Raw genomic sequence first — 13,983 nt, forward strand, 5'->3', positions numbered from 1 at the left:
AAAAACACATAAAAGGTGATGGGAGTAATTCTGGCCATTTGTCTAACCACTGGCAGCCCCTCAGAGTCGAATTCAAACCAACTGTTCTTTTGCCTACCCTGCTGCCTCAGATTTGACCTACCCATATGGATGTGAGACTAGATGAGATGTACTACTATCCATGCGGAGAGGCAATGGTAAAGAAAGCTGCAAGTTTTGGAAGGAGGGTAAAGGGTAGAACCATAACATTTCTTAAGTAGTCAGCTGTGTGCAAATTATGCCCGTCCAGCTGCTACGGGTTAGTAAGCACTATGGGCGGAGTAGCTGTGAGAGGAACCCACAATGCTGAAATAAAGGCATGGGAAGCACCTGGAATCACAGAGAGAACATGACCAAGTGGTGGTTACCAACCTTCCCTTTCTATGATCAAGGTTAACAAACAATATCCAACTTGGCAATGACATTTGACACAAGAGTAAGTCACGTATACCATTGTGGCCCGTGATGAGATGAAGCAAGTTCAGAAAGTTTGCCCTGGCTGCAAAGAAAATAAAAAGACCAAATGCTGGTTTGATACCACCTCTGCTCTGCTTGCCGGTGCAGAAACTAGCAGATCACTAACCTCACACTAAAGCCTAATGGACCCACAAAGTAAAGAGTATGATCCCGGAGGATAATAATGGATTTAGCAACCTCGAGAAAGGAGGGTTGCAGAACGAGCCTTTCATAGGCTAAAAGTAACGCCTTTAAAGAATTCCTCTGGTTTTTAATAAAACTTGCGGTTGAGCCACATAAAAGGAAGCTTACACTGTGCTTATCGCTAGCCTGATCCACAAAAGCTTACCCACCCATGCTCCAGGACAATGAGCATTAATAGGAGCTGCCAAGTCTTTCTCGGTGTCGAAGCCGCAGCCCTACTGCCAGATTGTCTAAGGGTCCTTGATAAAAATAATATTGGTTGCCGGGAGGAAAAGTGTGCGTATTTACATACAGGATATGTAAAGGCAGATCAGAGGAAGCAACGAAAAAGCAAGAAAGCACCGACAGCCTGTTTAGAGTGGTTGTGAAAAAATTTGCCTAGTCGAAGGTGCCCCTGACTTAAAGGCACAACTGATATACTTGTAGATTTGCAATCTGACGCGAATTTCAAGACCTTTACAGTAGATAGACTCAGATTTCAGGAACCTTGCGGACCATTGCTCAAACGAATAACTGGCTGTGAAATACATAAACATAAGAAATACAAATGTGGTGCTCTGCTTCGAATACAACCCGCTTCATAATAATCTATTTTTGATTTCTATTGCACTACATGCATTTTTTAAAAACCCCCTAAAAGCAGCAAAACAAGATCAATACAACTAGCATGGGAAACGAGCCTTTGACACGCAAGTGTTGCAGTACTGGCTTTTCTGCCAATGTCTCTTTTCTGAGCTAGTGGTCCGCGTGCTCTCACTTGTGCAATAACATATCACTACTATTTCACAACATAAGGCTTTTGCAACCGATTTAAAAGTGTCACACACAGATGGTCAGACAAAGACAGAGCACCCAAAACTAACACTGGCGCGTGCTTGCAACATTTTAGGAGTAGTCTCAGCTGGGCACCTTATCTGCGATGGGACAAGCCCTCCAATCGTAATGTCTCTACCTGTAACCCCAGATGGGAAACATGGCATGGACTGGGGAATAGCAGTCTCCTGGCAAAAAGAGTGGATGTGGTGTGGAGAACTGTTATCATGAGAGGCCTCATATACACAGAGACCAAGAGCACCGGCTTCCAGAACATGGATGACAGTAGAGCGAGGAAGAAGACATGGGTGAGAGCGACATGGGACGACTGTGGCCAGAGAAGCACATGGAAAGAAACAGCAACATAAGCATAGGTAGGGGAAAAATCACATGGGCGAGAGACAGCAAAATGGAGTGTTGGGGGTGCTTACAGAGAAGCAAACTGATGAGAAACAGCAATACAAGTGGGCGGTGGGAGGGGGAAGCACGAGCGAGACAATTAGAACACACATACAATCTCATGGATTACTTAAAAAATAGAAAAGTATTTCCCTGAAAGTGAGCAGTAGAAGGAAAAGAAAGCCAGCTTATCTAAGAAGTGGTTAATAGGCTATGCTCAATGGGAGCGAATACACAGGTGGGCAAGCTGGGACAAGGAAATCTAACAAACAAAAAGCAAACAAATGGGAAAGGAAATAAAGCTAGCCAGTGGTAAGCAGTGGGTGGGCTTAAAGCACAGGTAAGCTTTTGTTGAGCCCACAGTATATCTGTTGCAACCAGACAGCTGTGTTGTCTGGTAAGCTTGACCTAAAAATGACAGGAATGTAGTTGGAAAGTACCGTAATTGGAAGATTACAGCAATATGTGGAGAAGTGTGGCTCAAATGGTTAGAGCGGCAGACCCTGATGCAGAGGGCTGGCCTGGCACCAGGGTTCAATACCCGCCTTGGCGGGTCTTGGGCTCAATTTCCTCGGACCTGATCATTCTCACCTCGGTGCCTATTCTAATCATTGGTCCCACTCTGCAACTCTGGGCAATAGCTTGCTTAATCTCCACAACGGCCCCAAAAGCGCTGGGATGCCTGGTTTCACCCTGGGGCTGCCCAGGCGTGGACACTCACAGGGAAAGCCAGGAAGGGTTCCTAAGCGGTATACGGACAGCGTCGGGACACTACCTCAGGGAAGTAGCTGTGCGCTCTATAAATACCGGTACATTTACACATTTACAATATAAGGTTGTGGGTCTTCGAGTGCTAGCTTGTTACTTGGGTACTTGAAAACCTACACTCCTATATGGTTATGGTATTTGCCAATTTGAGACGGGCACATTCCTACCACGGATAATGTCCGATTATCGCTCTTCTCGAAGGCATGCGTTCATATTATGCATGGGAGTGTGATGAGAACATCCCTAAAACCTGCGGGGAACTTGGGAAGGTTTTTCTACATGGGTACAATATTTCCACTGTTGATAAACCAAAAATGTTCAAAGTTTAAATGCATGTCAGGATAACATTTCTCTACGTGTACATAAATGTCCTTGGAATCTGAGACAGTCACAAGTTTCCAGAAATAATCAATGAATTCTTTCAATTCTTTGAAAGCCACAAATGTATTCAAAAAGAAGCCATAAATCTACATGACTCAATTTCTGACTTTATGGTTAGAAAACAATCCTGTATCCGATGATGAGCCAATGAAGTTCTTCAACAAGTGGAATGATATTTCCTGTAACATATCTGCTGCTTGGTTCTGTAATTGTTGCAAGTTATTTTAGTTATAAGTCAAAGTGCACAGTCAGCTGCACAAGCAGAAGGAATATTGTCCCCAACGGAAGCACTTGCATCAGGATGTTGTTTCAGGAAAGGCGGAAGAGCTTCCTGGCAGAACTTCCTGGTACAGCTGCTTATCAAAGTATTGTTGATCTAAGCTGAACTGAATTCACACTAACTTCGACACTGAACGTGGAAATTTACCATGAGCTTAAGGGCACAATGCAAGTCTTGGGATATGTTTTCTGTGAATGTGGTTACACAGAGTTGTTGGCCTCGAGGCCAAATCCAGTTATTTTACTTTTCATGCAGGAGAGAGGTACGTTTCTGGACTGTAGTCTTTACAGCGCAGTGTCTGCCATTAGTGTGCCACAAGACATCAGCATTCTAAAAGAATGGTAGAGAGCAGTTTTGTAAACTAGCATGGCAGTTACAACATTTGACTTTGAATCTTGAAGAAAAGATTTTTCTCAGATATAAAAAAAAAATACATCCAGGCTGGTTTTAAAGTACTGGCTGTTTTGTGTCAGCTCTAAGAAATAAGAAAAATCATCTGTTGCGCCTTCACACAGAATATAACATGTAAAGGGAACTCCGCTTCTGCATGCAGCTCAAAGAAAGCGCTTAGTGAATGCCAAACAACAGGCGGCTTTCAAGACAGTATACATCAATAAAGTATTCCTGTAAACTGTCACAAACCAGGTATAGCTAAAAAAGTGAATGCTAAAACATACTTATTTTAGAGCAACTTCCATGAAGAAGAGTTACAGGACAGCGAAACAACTGAAAGATGTTGCTGGATATTCAGTTGTTCCCCTTCTATGATCAAAAACGACTTCAGATCAGTGATAAAGACACCTACGGGTATTTGTGCGCTTTATAAGTTGTTGTTATTGTTATTGTTAATTTAGATTTATAGCGCGCCCAATCACCTACAGGTCTCTAAGCGCATTGGAAATCGGTGTTATTACAATAACTTAGCTCAACTCCTCCGAGAGACACAGCTACAGGACTACATTGCGATCAGGGCTCTTCTGAACAACAGTGTTTTCAGTGATTTCCTGAACCGTAGGAGGTTCACCTCCCTGCGTAGCCCCTCAGGCAGCTTGTTCCATAACTGGGGGGCCAAAACAGAAAAGGCTCTCCCTCCCTTAGTCACTAATTTGTAGCGGGGGCAGACCAGTAGCTGAGAATCCGATGATCTAAGTATTCTCTTTGGGTTGTATACTTCCAGACGAGCTTTGATATAGTCCGGCGCATGGCCGTAGATCGCCTTATGCGCTATACAGAGGCTCTTAAACTCAACCCTCTCTTTAACAGGGAGCCAATGAAGGGTTTGGAGTAGGGGGGAGGCCTTTGTTCGTCTGGGTAGTCCGAAGATCAGTCGTGCGGCGTCATTCATTACGACCTGGAGTCTATTTGTCAATGTTTTTGGGAGGCCAAGGTACAGGGCATTCCCATAGTCGATTCGTGAAATCACGGTTGCTGCTACAATTGAGCGCATCATAGAATGAGAGAGGAGGGGGGCTAGCTTTCTCAGTTGTCTAATGATGTTCGTGCAGGTTCCAACAACGGTGGAAATTTGGCTGCACATTGACAGATCACAATCTAGTTTAATCCCCAAACTCTTTACGTTGGCACTGGGTTTTGGGGCTAGTCCAAGCTCTGCAGGCCAATACAGATCACTCCACGGTGAGGTGGTAGATGGAATTACCAATACCTCGGTCTTGTCCGGGTTGATCTTTAGTAGGTTTTCCGTCATCCACCCTACGGTATACCTCAAGATGTTTTGAGCTTGGATTTGTGCTGTCCCTGTGTTATCGATACTGAGCACAAGCTGAGTATTGTCAGCATAGTTGAAGACTCTACAGCCCATCTCGGCCAAGGACGCAATTAGAGGCTGCAAATAAAGATTGAACAGAAGTGGGGACAGTGCGGAGCCCTGTGGTACCCCGCACTCTAAGAACCCCACCTCAGATATCAACTCCCCCAGTTGTATCCTCTGTGTCCTTCCCAAGAGGAAGGATTGCAGCCACTTAAAGGCCAAGCCTTTGATCCCAAAGGCCTCCAGTCTTCCCAGGAGCAGGTCATGGCTGACGGTATCAAACGCCGCTGACAGGTCTAATAAAATCAGGGTGCTCGTTTTTTTGCTGTCAGCCATGCATCTCAGTTCATCTAGCACCGAGAGCATCACTAGCTCGGTGCTATGGTGTGCTCGAAACCCCGCCTGTCGCTCATGCAGTAGGCCATGGGATTCGAGGTACAGGGACAGGGACTTCAGCACGTGTTGCTCTAGGACCTTTGCAAGGAAGGGCAACTGGGAGATCGGCCTGTAGTTCTTCAGGACAGCCGGGTCTACGCCTGGTTTCTTCAGCAGGGGTCTAACACGCGCCTCCTTAAGATCACTTGGTAGATGTCCTGTTTCTAGGGACCTATTGAGGAGAGAAATAATCCGAGCTTCCAATAGCGGCCGTGCCACACGGAAAACACTCGGGGGGACATGGGTCTGCTGGAGAACCAGATTTGGTTTTACCCATTAGCTGCTCTAGGCTCAGCTCATCCATCTCAGGGAACTGTACTATAGAGCAGTGAGCAGGATTATGGGCCTCAGAATGTATAGTATCACTATTCACCATACTATTCTTAATTTCCAGGATAATGGTCTTTACTTTATCTAAGAAATACCCCAGGAAAGTGTCACAGTTTATGGGAGACTCAGAATTCTCCTGTTTTTTGCTTAACTCCGATAGGATTTGAAAGGTCTCCCTCTGGGTATTCCTAGCCTTCTGCAGGCGAGACTCATAATACTCCGCCTTAGCTTGTAAGATGAGTTTTTTGTACATGTGGAGTGAGTCTTTGTATTGGTTCTTTGCTGTATCCTGCTTAGTTTTCCTCCAGGTTCTCTCCCGGGCTCGGAGTTTCCTTTTTTGTTCCCTTAACAACGGAGTGAACCAAGGAGCCTCTTTACCAGGTCCTTTTGTTAACTGAGTTTTTTTCGGCGCTATCTGATCAATAGCTTTATTCAGGTTCTGGATTAAGTCCGCGTATTCAACATCCAGGCTTCCATCTATATTCGTCAGACAAGCCATTTCCGGGAGCGCCGAGGTCAGGGTTTTTAAATCAACCTCGATCCATTTACGGGTCCTTCTGGTACCCCGGGGTAGGTGCTTTAAGTAGTCTTTAACATTTACCTCACAAATCACCAGGTAGTGGTCAGTCCAGACACAGGGAACCACATCCCTAAGTTGTTTAAATATAGCACAGATTATTACACGCATTCTTATTCAATGGTTTTGTGTTTAGGGCAGAAGGTGAAGTGGCAACCAAATTCTACATGACCTACCCAGGAGGTTCAAACTACTCCTTTGGAAGCAAAACCTCTCCCACTTCTGAGAGAGAAAAAAAGAAATCAACCAAAGTGAATCAAATAAAGAAGTTGCTATAATAGGTATACATGTATTTTCCGATTATTACCCACTCGCTGCTGTACATCAGTGGAACAATTCTATCGGTGCTGGATTGAGTGATTTGGCCATCCAGATTAACAGGCCCAGATAAGGCTTTCTGACCTCTTCGGCCAAGCTGTGCATACGCATACAATTTTGTACACCATTTCATGCAGACAGCAGAAATTGTAAAATTGAAATGCGAAAGGTCCACTTCCAGCTTGCTAATTGGCCAATGAACTTTGTCAAGGTTTCCATCCATGTGACTAACTTTGGAGAGTTCTATCATATCGTCGACGTTAGGAGTGCAGATGACGGAGCAGATATTTCAAATGGGTAGGAATTTATCATTTTATGTAATTAGTACTATATTTTCAACGTTGTGCTGGAGGACATCAACTCTTTGCCTTATGAATTCTCTGGTAGTAAGATATGACACAGGAGAATCATAAGTAGCAATTGAAATACAGATATAATTTTGGACAAAGCATCTACTGCACCCAAATGTATTGTGCTCACTTACGTCTGCTGCCTCCACTCCCACTTGTTCAGACTCATAAACGAGAGCGACACATCGGTCACTGCTGTCCACAGTGGAAGCTGCTCGCCTCATCACCTCCTGTTGCAATGCCCTTTGCTTGTCAACAGGGCCCTGGCGTTGGTTTTCAGGTGCATCATCTGAAAAACCTGATGGCTCTCTCCATTTTGCTGATCTGAAGTCATCATCCTCTTCTTCCTCATCAAAGGGATTGTAGTTTCTTGACATGGCGGCAAGCGATGTCAAAGGCCTTGGATGTCACCTTGTGCTGTAAAGGGTGGGTATTAACTTGGACTGTTGAGACAAACCTATTGAGGAAGGATAACAAGAGGAGATTAGAAACAAAAACGATGACACTGTTAATGTCACTGACTGAAAGCTATGATCACTAATTAATCTAGAAGAGATGACCATGAATAAGAATGTGACAAAGAAAGTGTTCTGCAGCTACGCAATGGCCGCTACTTAGGACAACAACAAAAAAAAAGACCCTAGCTAATTTTCCAGTCTATTCAATTGACGCTGATCAATAATGGGGCACACAACTTATCTTGCTCCCAGTAAATCTGTCAATATATACCTTTTGGAAATTCATAGCTGGTTTTAGTCCACCTAGCATTGGGGAAGTGCTTCATCCATTTATAATCCTTTCTTTGACACCCCAAAGTGTCTAGGTAAAACGAGACTCTTATTTGCTTGTGAGAGGCCAGATACTACTGTGTCCGCAACATTTTTCACGTCACAGCAGAAACCACCAACCACATCACCCCTTTAAGATAATGACTGACAATTGTCTATATCTGACCAATGGGAATCGAGAGACATCAACAAACGTATGGAAACTTGGGGATAAAAATGAACAAATTACTATACTGTTCACAGAGTTTATTTTATCATCTCTTGAGGAAAGCCTAACTCACCAATCTCAGAATGTCTGCTTTGTTATCTATTAAACACATTTCAGCAATTTAGATGTCGGTCCTATCTCCACTCCCAGGCAAGATGCACAGCGGGATATGCCCATTGCAGTTGTCTCCATCAGCTTCTTATCTGTGAGCCTCACACTATATTTTAGAGCTTCCTAGAAGATGGTTCTCAACCTCTTGTTAGCGAGTTAGGGCTTGTATCCAGTCCTTGCATGTATAGAATTTAGGCCAGTTGATTATCACACCAACTCAGGGGCATTAAACATATTGATTCTTCTTTAAGATTTTGCTTGTTTTTATGAACGTTCTGTAACTAAAGTTACGGTCACATGAAGCTTTGTTCCAGAGGCAAAGTGAGCATGGGTCCCACATCGGGCAAACCCATCACACTTAAAGTGTTGAGATGAAGTATGCAAAAAAGAGATGTGTAGGGTGCCTGAATTAATCTCAGACACTGATAATTAAGCGGGCTGCATCCCAACTCTTCATTGGCTTGCCCACAATGCCACTTCAAATTAAAAACGACAGACTGGGATGTGGTCCGAGTGACTGTCAGTAGCTGAGATTAATTCAAGGATTGTGTCTATCACTTTGCTGTTGTTGTAGTTGACACAAAGCGCAACAGGTATGCTCAGACCATGGTTCTGTGCTCACTGTGCCATAGGAGACCAACTAAACCCTACTGATCAGCCCCAAGTAGGGTAAGGATGATCTGGGCTGCTTGTGTTCCCTTCTGGAGGCCTTACATGGCAGTTCGGGCGGACTGTTCCCATGAGGCGCACGGTTGGGACTGATTTGCATTTGTAAGCCTTTTTCTATGGTATGGTGAGTGAAAAAGTATGGCCTGGCATGTGGCCCGAGCAATTGCTTTTGGTTGAGATTATTTCAAGAATTCCATCCATCACCTTGTTGTTGCAGGTGAGATCTAACCCAGGCTTCCTAATCTCCTTGCATGGTCCCCATGTCTTACAATAAACTCTACAGGAAGATTTTAAATTGCTATGCTTTAAGGCATTCACAAGTTAGTCCTGCTTGTATCACTCAGTTTCTGATCTCACTCCCTTCTACAGCTTTAAAGTTTAACCTTTACCCCCATAACCAAACTTGTGCATCCCACTACAGCATCCAATTACCTTTCAGTCCCTCCAAACAGGCTCTGAAGTCTAACATCACACAAGTCTCACGACCATCCCTCCTTTAAGGGGGTATCATGGGTCACTCTTGCTCATAAGTCAATCAGGGATTTATAAAGTACAGCAAATCACCATTGAGGTTCTCAAGGCGCTTGAGTTGCTAACTGCTTTTTTTACGAGCCATTTATCACCTTCACTAGGCGTTAAAGTGTTTTTTACTGTCCTGGCTTTCACATTATCCCGTCCCACTAAGCCTTCTAGCCTCACTCCTCCAAGTTGCTCAAGTCAAACTATAAAGTGACACCCAACCACAGGTGTTAAAATCTTTTTGATCTTCTGCCCCGAAGTGGATATTCAATTCTTTAGCCCTCATATCAACCTCTATCGTCATAAGGACTCCATTTCAATTGATTCCTGTCAGGCCACGTGGTTTTTTGATAGCATGTGAAACGGTGTGATACATACCTACTGCTTTAATGGAAATAAAAACAATAGGTGGCGTGGTCATAGGAAAAATACTTTATTAAAACATTCTAAATGAACGCCTAAAGAGTTGGTTTAAAAACATTCTGATGCAAAGTTTACAAATTAAAACGTATAAGAAACATTGGTTGCGTTACAACTTAAGTATTCTCTTCAGTATAAAATCTAGTTTTGATTAATGATTGAGATCAGATGGGAGAACCGATAGCGGAAAAATCGTTCTCAGGAGTAAATTTTAAAACGGTGGTTTTTGTGTATGAAAGGAAGTACTGGGAGCAAGGTCATCCATCTTAGAAGTTGATTTTGGTGCTGTGGAAAGTGCTGAAACAGGAGGAAGAACCGGGAGCTAGAGATTTCATTAAGTTGTTTTTAGGCAGTGGTGGGAACTGAAAAGAGGAAGAACCAGGAGCCGCACGTTTAGAAGGTGTAATCATAAATTTACAAATATTTGTTTGCAAAACTATAAACCAGAACGAGTTTTGACATTTGGGGGTAAAATGAGCTAGTGGAAAATTCTTCTGTGTTTGCACTGAGAAAATTGTATATGAAAGCAACGGCTACCTTTTTTTTTTACATGGAAAAGATTAGTTTGCAATTTTAACCACAAAGATAATTTTTAAGAGTTTAAATCTCCATCTGTCTTGTATACTTTAATCTTTCGGGATGGACCCTATCCTCCTCATTGTATGCCACAATCTATGATCCTCCTCTCAGTTCTCTCAGCAGGGTGTCTACTCCCATATACCAGGATCATCTTTCAACTACAACTCACACAGATATTATACCTCCTCCCTCAAACGGTCTGTGGAGCTACTTAAAACTCCACACAGGCTCTCTGTGAGACTAATCTTAAGATGTCCATTCGCCATCACTCTCGGAGTTCACTGTCGTACCCCCTGGCCAGTTTCATCCTTTCTCTACCCAAGGTCCTCGGGTAGTCTACACTCCCCCCGACCTCCAACGTCAGAGGTTTTTAGTTTCAAGCTTCGCCCTCTTTAGAATCCACATTCTCAACTGCCTACCTCCAAGTTACTTTTCCAGGTCCAGCCCCCGACCCCACACAGGATCCCTAGCCATAATCTACTTCCTGTATCCCCAGTCCAGTGAGTCCTAGTCAGTTTCATATGCCCTTCGTCATCCTCAATCCCAGTTATTCCCCCTTCTCCCTCTAGGTCCCCTGCTACTTTTATCGTGTCCAATGGGTACCCAATCAGCCTCCTCTCTCCTCCCATTAGTCCCATCCAACGGTGCACAGCCATTCTCACCTCATCTATTCCCAGCCTCATCTCTCTCACTTGGGTATCTGGTTACCATCTTCCCCTCTGTATATATCAAGTCTCAGACTGTACAGATATCCTCTTTCCCAGGATTACTATATATGTGGGGTCAGCTCGCATCTCCCACACTCATGTCATTCACGCTCTTTCCCAGAGTATCTAATCGGTATAACCACCTGCCAGAGTCTTTGGGCATTCGGCTTGAGGCGAGTGAGTCGAACCCCGTCTGTCCCTGTTGGGGAAAGCTCTACTCTTCCTGTTTAACCCCACATTAGCTGGGCCCCAGGTCATCCCTGTTATCCACGCAATCCTACTGCTTTCCAGTCAGTCGCCAAACTCTTCCCAGTGCGTCCTGCCATTCACTCCCTGCCTTCAGCTCTAGGGTGACCAACCGTCCGTAAATTTCACGGACAGTCCGTAATTGTAGCCGTCTGTCCGTTGTCCGTGAAGGATTCTTTAACGGACGTCATTTGTCCGTAATTTTAACCAGGCACAGCTTGCCGCCACCTCCCTTCTTGACACCGATGCTGTCCAAAGCTCAAATACCCCGCAGCATTAGAGAGGCACAGCGGGATGGCAACCCTCACACCTTCAGCCCTTGATGAGCTGTTAAGAGGTGCTTGAATGTGACAGAGGGGGGCTGCAGCTTCAGGGGCAGGGGCATCTATTCAGATGCAAACAGCCCTGAATGCCTCATGTCTCTGCAATTTAGAGGGGGGCTCACACATTCCATTTCTACCCAGGGCCCCAAACATCCTGCACACAGCCGACAGTGTGTCGCTTCAGGACTGTAGGCCAGTAAGCTTTATGAAGGTGAAAATAATTTTCTCGTCAAGTTTGTGACTTACTGTAGCTTAAGTCGCTTTCAGACTGCGTCTCTGTCAAAGGTGTGAGTCAATATGATCATTTGTAACAGAACATAAAAATGTTGACATACTGATGCAATCTGAATGGATATCTCCGTACACTTTGCAGTAGAAACAAAGCTCACCGAAAAAGGTCACAAGTGTCACCCTGTAATCACAGGAAATTCGAAAATGGTGACTTTAACCCTTTTTACATAAAGGCATGCGATACTGGAGTAGAAATATCGAAGTGATAACTACTTCATATAATATCAAAACCGAGCTTTTGAAAGGATATCGAGGCCACTCCTGGAATGGGCAAATTCACATCGCCAAATCACTGCATGGTGTACTCACAGAAAAAGTAAGGGCTTACTTGTGAAATATTAACCTCTCCCAAAAGCCCTAAGGTTGGAAAATAATATTAATTATTATTCATGCACTATTTGGGTAACGGCCAAATAAATCATTGTAAGCAAATCTCGGTTCTTCAAACATGCAGTCTATAATGGAATACAATTAAGAAATGGCACAATCACACCCACACTGATTAACAAAGTGTGGAGGACAATCAGTTAAACCAGTTCTCTTAGAGTATCTCCTGTAAGTACTGTACATCAAAGTGGGGGGTGGCATTTTGGACAGAGAGCCTGTCATCTCGTTGTCTTGTACAGGAGGGGGCGAGGAGCCCAAAGATGATACTAGAATACTGCATGCCCACCCCTGTGTCCACCCTGGTGGATCCTGTTCCCCCTACTGTGATAGCTCCTGTCCCCCTCCCCTCCGCCTGTAATGGCTCCTGTCCCCCTCCCCTGTGAATGCTTCTGTCCCCCCACTATGGTGGATCCTGTCCCCCGCCCCGCCTGTGATGGCTCCTGTCCCCCCCTGTGGTGGATCCTGTCTCCGCCCTGGGTGGCTTCTGTCCCAGTCCTGGAACGGCTCCTGCAGCAAGGGTGGAGTTCTTGATGGGCCTCTTCTCAAAAGGGCTCAGCTCAAATTAATATGGAAAGGTGGGCGAGTAAGTAAGTGAAGGGATGGGTGGATGGCTGGATGAATTAGTGAAAGGGTGAATGTATGAATGAAAGATTGAATAAATGGATTATGCGAGGATTGATGGATTGATGAGTGAGGGGAAGGATGGATGAGAGAAAATGTAAATAGCTGGATGTACGGGTGGAAGGGTAGCTGGATGATGGATGAGGAGAACGATGGATGAGTGGAAGGATGGATGGATGAGTGGAAGGATGGATGGATGAGTGGAAGGATGGATGGATGAGTGGAAGGATGGATGGATGAGTGGAAGGATGGATGGATGAGTGGAAGGATGGATGGATGATGAGGGGATGGATGATGAGGGGGTGGATGAAAGGATGGATGATGAGGGGGTGGATGAAAGGATGGATGATGAGGGGAAAGATGGATGGATGATGAGGGGAAGGATGGATGGATGATGAGGGGGTGGGTGGATGGATGGATGGATGGATGATGAGGGGGTGGGTGGATGGATGATGAGGGGATGGATGGATGGATGATAAGGGGGTGGGTGAAAGGATGGATGATGAGGAGAAGGGTGGATGGATGGATGATGAGGGGGTGGGTGAAAGGATGGATGGATGGATGATGAGGGGAAGGATGGATGGATGATGAAGGGAAGGAGGGAAGGATGGATGGATGGATGGAGAGTGGGTGAAAGGATGGATGGATTGATGATGAGTGGGTGGGTGAAAGGATGGATGAGTGGGTGGGTGGATGGTGGGTGGGTGAAAGGATGGATGAGTTGATTGGATGGTGGCTGGGTGGGTGAAAGGATGGATGAGTGGGTGGGTGGGTGGATGGTTGGGTGGTTGATGGGTGTGGGTGGATGAGTGAAATGATGGATGGATAGATGGATTGATAAGTGCAAGGGTGAATGAATGTACGTATGAGTGAAAGGGTGGATGTAAGGATGGATGAGTGAGTGAAAGGGAGGGTAGATGGACAAAAGGATGAATAGATGTGTGAAGGAGTGAAATGATAGATGGATGAGTGATAGGGTCAATGGATGGATTCATGAGTGGATGAGTAGATGGATGG

General features: G+C 44.8%; 1 protein-coding gene across 1 annotated transcript in view; it reads right to left on the reverse strand.

Annotated features, from left to right (window-relative positions):
* SNAP29 (synaptosome associated protein 29) overlaps window positions 1-13,983 on the reverse strand; it is a 36,094-nt gene that overhangs the window by 21,060 nt on the left and 1,051 nt on the right. The window contains exon 2 of the mRNA XM_078667863.1: window positions 7,232-7,554. Within this exon, the coding sequence (XP_078523989.1) occupies window positions 7,232-7,474 (243 nt within the window). The 5' untranslated portion in view covers window positions 7,475-7,554. The remainder of the gene's footprint in view (window positions 1-7,231; window positions 7,555-13,983) is intronic.

This window comes from Lissotriton helveticus, chromosome 11, assembly GCF_964261635.1.
Source record: "Lissotriton helveticus chromosome 11, aLisHel1.1, whole genome shotgun sequence".
In the NCBI taxonomy this organism is placed as follows: domain Eukaryota; kingdom Metazoa; phylum Chordata; class Amphibia; order Caudata; family Salamandridae; genus Lissotriton; species Lissotriton helveticus.